The sequence below is a fragment of the Micromys minutus genome (genome assembly GCF_963924665.1).
Source record: "Micromys minutus genome assembly, chromosome: 3".
Lineage (NCBI taxonomy): Eukaryota > Metazoa > Chordata > Mammalia > Rodentia > Muridae > Micromys > Micromys minutus.
This window is the reverse complement of record NC_137972.1, coordinates 93,044,937-93,050,936: the sequence shown is the minus strand read 5'-3', so window position 1 is coordinate 93,050,936 and position 6,000 is coordinate 93,044,937. Positions and strand designations below refer to the sequence as shown.

The window sequence follows — 6,000 nt, the reverse complement described above, 5'->3', positions numbered from 1 at the left end:
GAGAGGGAAAAGCACACCCTAAAGTAAAACTGTGCCGACTGGAATTTGAGTATATTCTGAATGTTGCCTGAAACCAAGGGGCTGGAGGAAAACACTGCGGCCCATGCAAAGCAAGACTTTCCCTCCCTGGGAGAGAGAAAGAATTGCTCCAGTGCCATGCTCTGTCCCAGGAGTTACACAAGCGCTGTGCCAGGCTGTGCACAATCTAAGAGAGGCTACGCCAGGGTTTTGTTTTCCATCTTTTGAGACCATGTAGTTCTTGGTGGCCTCAAATTGCCTATGTAAATCCAGGCTGGCCTCAAAGTCAGGATCCTCCTCACTACAGAGACCACAGGTGGGCAACATCAAAAATGTAGATTCTAAAGCAAAGCAATAAAAGCTCAGTCCCCCAAAGTGGGGGGGAGGCGGTGTGGGCACAGAGAGGGGACATGTGGCAGAAGCTATTCTTTCATACTGGGCTGCACCTCCAGCTTCACGCTAACAATATGCCATTCTGGGCTTTTTCATTCTCTTGCCTGACCACACCCTCGATCCTTAACCCAAACATACAAAAATCTGTGTAAAAGTCTCTTTCCTTGTTTGTTCTTCTCCACAAGCTAATTAACAATGTTTATTTCAGACCAGGGACTGGCTTTTCCTGGCTATTCTGCACAGCATTTTAATCAACAGAATGTAACTAACAAGCTTAAAGAGCCATTCAGTACTGAATCAGCAGCTCATACCATATGCTGAGGGTAAAAACACACTTCCCCAAAAAAGCTAAATGCAGAAAGACCAAGGATAGAAGATGTATTTAATACTCAAGCAGTCTCACAGGATGTGCTGCTATGTGGAACATTGAGACTTTGAGGGGAACAAGTTATCTTTAAATATACCTACCCTAGTCACCCGGCCAGCTAAGCCAGTACAGCTGGTAACTTAATATATCCACACACACTCCACACACACACACACACACACACACACAACCTTTTCCCCACTGTCTCATTAGAACCTTTAAATATCATTAACTAAATTTTTAAGGAAAAATATAATCAATTACAAAATTGCATCTTAGATATTTGGGGGGTGGGGTGACGGGTGTTTCAAGAGTTTCTCTCTGTATCCCTGGCTGTCCTGGAAATCACTTTGTAGACCAGGGTGACTCCAAATAGAGACCTGCTTGCCTCTGCTTCCCAAGTACTGGGATTAAAGGCGCGTGTCACCACTGCCTTGCTTTAGATGGATTTTTTTTTTTAACTGTTAAAATGTAAAACTATTTTCTCAAACATGATTATATATGGCTAACAGATTTTATGTTAACACTGGGTTGAGTTTGTAATGTTACTAACATATTTATTTCATTCTGGTTAATATTCTGTGAACAAAACCAACCCCACAAAATTAGAGCTAAAATTTATATGAACTTTTTTTTAAAAATGACATTACTTTTTAATTATGTTTGTATTTTACATACATGGGAATATGGATACATTTGAGTGAAGTACTCTAGGAAGTCAGAGGCTTAGGACTCCTGGGACTGGAATTACAGGCAGTGTGGACCCTCCATGGGTATTTGAACTCAGGTATCTGAAAGAATAGCAAGTGCTTTTAACCACTGAGCCGTCTCTCCAGCCCACCTCTTTGGCAAGCCAGAAACTAGGTTACTTGAGGTTCCAAAAGGAAGGGCCTGCCTGGTCTGATGCCTATGTGGGGGATACAACTCCAGTCCTTAGGATCCTAATCATGTCTCAAAACGCCTTAGAACTGAATCCCAAGCTCCCCTTAGCGCATAGAAGTAGCCTCGCTTTTAGAGCTTCCAAGATTTCGTGTTGTCTTGGACTCAGTCTCTCGTAGCCCTAACAACTAAATCTACCATAGCTGATTTCCATTTTCAACTTGCTTCTGTGCAGCAACCTAAAAACACCCTTTCACAGCCATCCCAGGGATGAAAATATTTCAGCTCACTTTAAAAACTGCTTTTGAATTATATAAAGATTCCTGGCTGAGCCAGGAATGGTGGTGAATGCTTTTAATCCCAGCATCCAAGAGGCAAATGGATCTCTACGAGCTCAAGGCCAGTCAGGGTTAAAGAAGCAGCTGGTGGCTCAGGAGTGGCCTGTGAGGAAGGAGATCTGCTGTCCCAGATCAGCCTGGCCTGTCATAGAAAGATCCCATCTCAAAACACAAACACACTATTCAAGTTGGTCTTCTTCGCAAGTCTTTAGTACTCCTAAAAGAAAAACTAGTCAGTGACAAAGAAAAAGAGCACACTAAACAGTATTTAAAGGTCCGGTTTAATTTTCAATTATCTTCACACCAAAAATTATATGAAACAAAACTGCCCATCTCAACAGTAATTTTCAAAAGAAGATCTACAAAGCCATTCAGGAACTCTCTCTAGAGGCCCTGGGAAGAAGTCCACCTGAACAGGATGACTTTCCTTAGTCACTTTTTAGTTGTGCCCTATACTGATCTGCAGAGACAGTTCAGTGTCTATGAATTAATTTGCTGCTACACCAGCAGCCTGGGGTTTGATTTCCAGCACCCACATAGTGACTGACTCTTAGCTGTGTGTAAACTCCAGAGTCAGGGGCCCTTGTCTGGGACACCAGGCATGATGTGGGTACATATCTATGCAGATCAAACACTGCACTCATAAAATAAAATTAAGTTCCATGTAAGAGGGGAAAGTGGAGCACTTTCTTGCTTTCTGTTTGGAGGTCTGCTGATGTTACTTGGTGGAGCTGCAGTTCATCATTGCCCTTCAGCCACTGTGGTGGACATTCTAATTTGCCCCCAGGATGATAAACTGTTCTAGGCTGTTGGGGACAGGTTTTCAGGTTTATACCCATCAGCAACACTCCCTCACATCCTGACCAATAGTGGACACTGCCACTTGAAATTGTGGTAGGTCTTGAGGAGGGTGTAGTAAGGTAGTAGCTTGGCAGGGATTCTTATCTGGTAACTAAAAAACTGGGGAGTCTGACTTTGTACCCTGGCTGCCGCAGAACTCACTATGTTTAGAAATCAACTTACCTCTGCCCCTCAAATGCTAAGGTCAAAGGCGTGAGCCACCACTCCCAGCCCTAAAACACTTCTGTTAACATCTGTTTACTTACCTTTTCTCTTAGGTGAAATGATCCTGATACATTTAGTTCACACAATGATTATCCATGTGGATGGCTCGCTGGTTTTGGTGTGCTCACAGGTGTGTGCGCGCAGAACTAAGCTTTCATCTCAAATGCTAACCCCACAGCTACCACTTCCCCAGGCCCAACCACAGCGTACCTACCTGAGCTGGGCAGGAGACTCGTACAGACTACGGTGTGGATTCCTGTGACTGGCATGTTTCTTTTAGTACATTTCCGAGACTCAGCCCAATCTTTCCCATGTTTCTTAACAGGAATAAACTACATACATCATACAGCCAGACCACACTTTAACACACTCTCACCCAGTTAGGACACTGGGGCTGCTTCTACCTTTGGCTACAATGTAACATAAAATCTTTGGTGTCTGTGTGGCCATTTTGTTGTGATGTTCTTCTCTCTCTCAGATAAATACCAGGATGGGAAGCACAGGTTTTTACTGTTTGAGGGCTGAATGTTTAACTCCCACTGGTATTGGAGGGCCTCTCTCTGCTCCATGCCAGCCATCCCGACGGTGCGGTGGTTCCTGTGGCTTTCACTTCCTCAGCTATGGTCCTTCTCGCTGGCTCCTCACCCATTATCTCTTTTCCTTGGAAAGATTTATTCAGGTCTTTTGACACAGGGTCTCATTGCATAGACCAGGCTAGCCTCCCACCTACTGGGTTCAAAGGTGTGTACCATACCACTAGCCTTGTTTTGTTTTAATTATAGTGTCTGTGTGTGTGTGTGTGTGTGTGTGTGTGTGTGTGCGCGTGCACATGCGCAGATCCTCACAAGTCTGTTTTGAGATTCTTTATTTGTACAAGGTCTATATTAGAGTAAATGCATACAAAAGTCACACTGCAAAGAAACACAAGGTACCCCAAATCTAGAAAGTACGGGATTTTATTTATAAAATTCAGCAGAGTGCTCAAAGTTGCCCATACCATTAAATAGTACCCAGCTACAGACCGGAATGTTTTCCAGTATCATTAAATACGTCAGCACGCTGCAGTCCCAGGTTCTGGTGCTGAGCTTTAAGAGTGAGCTCATCCGTACTGGCTTCACTACTGTCCTTTCATGGAGCCTTTATCCGTGAGATGATTTCATTTACAAAACTGTTATTCTTTGCGACCACCTCTGCTTTCAGCTGCCTTAGCTTCGCTGAGATGCTCTCCTCCGACATGTCGGTGAAGGACATTTGCTTGACCTTGGACAGGAACTCCAGAATAATTTTCTCACCTTGCTGAAAAACACATGTCCCACAGTCATTACAAGGTACTCATGTGTGTGACCTATGTCCATGGGTGCCCTTAAATGTCAGCAGACAGGGTTGGATCTCCTGGAGCTAGATTTACAGATGGTCAAGACCCACCATGTGGGTGCTGGGAACAAACCTAGGGCCTCTGGGAAGCAGCGAGTGCTTTCCCCTGGGTCATCTCTTCAGCACAAGCGATGAACTCTTTAATTGGGGTTGGGGGGGGTTAAGGTCTACGAGGCAGATTTTAGGGCACGAACACTGACGTTCTCTTACATGAACACAGACACACGTGCATTGCACGTGCACACAGGATGGTCCCATTTTTATTTACTGCTCATGTCAAGGAACATGGTTATTATTTTTTGGGCAAATTTCTTAACTCACATTCTCCATCTACAAAATGGGGATATTATTAATATTACCAATTTCACACATCTGTTGCGAGGATTCAAAGAATTTAGAGTGTGTCTGAAGCAAGGCTCAGTACTATGTAATTTATTACAGCGTGTGAAGAATTAAATGGCCCATTTTCACACAAGAGAACCACGTGGCATCATGTAGGCGACTGGCAAGTATGGGACAGGTAAGAAGCAGGCATCCAACTAGTGAGAACAAATACTCCTCCACATAAAATCACACATACGGAGCTGGCAGATGACACGGCATGCAAAGGCAAGCCTGGCCACCTGGACCTGGTCTGAGACAGCAACAGCGATCCGTCCTGACTTCCGAGTGTGCTGCGTGGCAAGCAAACAAACCGACGAGACTCGAACCCTCTCTTCCCCCGCCCCTCATGGGAAAGTCAAGCTCCAGGACTGCCAAGATAAAACGTATTTCCTAAACACAGAAGACCAAAGCCTATGCTAAGGGCAATAGGACTGCGTTGTGTCCTTTAGCTAACTTTCCAAACCTGTCTTGTTATGATAAAAGCACTCAATTTCAGTTTTCTTGGAAACCAGGAATCATGTAACATAGTCCTGCCTAACTCCAATCATTAGGATCTGTGAGTATGATTTATTAAGGGAAGTCTGGACACAAAACCACTCCATGCTCGGGATGGAAGCCTTCCATATCTAAAGTTATGAGCAAGTTAGGATATAGTTCTCCTTTTTGTACAGCAACTATCCTTACAGAAAAAAAAAAAAAAAAGCCCACTGGATAAAAGCTACAAATATGCCGTTATCTGTTATGATGTATGTGACTGTAAGGTGTGTCACTATGTGTGTGACTGTAAGATGTCACAATGTATGTGACTGTGAGGTGTCACAATGTATGTCACTATTAGGTGTGTCATAATGTATGTCACTGTAAGGTGTGTCACAATGTATGTTACTGTAAGGTATCACAATGTATGTGATTGTGATGTGTCACAATATATGTAACTGTAAGGTGTCACAATGTATGTCACTATTAGGTGTGTCACAATGTGTGTGACTGTAAGGTGTGTCACAATGTATGTGACTGTAAGCTGTGTCATAATGTATGTGACTGTAAGGTATCACAATGTATGTGATTGTGAGGTGTCACAATGTATGTCACTGTAAGGTGTGTCACAATGTATGTCACTGTAAGGTGTGTCACAATGTATGTCACTGTAAGGTATCACAATGTATGTGATTGTGAGGTGTC

The 6,000-nt window shown here is 43.6% G+C and overlaps 1 protein-coding gene across 1 annotated transcript in view; it reads right to left on the bottom strand.

Annotated features, from left to right (window-relative positions):
* Positions 1 to 4,075: 4,075 nt before the first annotated feature.
* Positions 4,076 to 6,000, bottom strand: part of MSH2 (mutS homolog 2) — a 54,521-nt gene continuing 52,596 nt past the window's right edge. Inside the window, exon 16 of the mRNA XM_080914921.1 lies at positions 4,076 to 4,356. Coding sequence (XP_080771047.1) covers positions 4,189 to 4,356 — 168 coding nt within the window. The 3' untranslated portion in view covers positions 4,076 to 4,188. The remainder of the gene's footprint in view (positions 4,357 to 6,000) is intronic.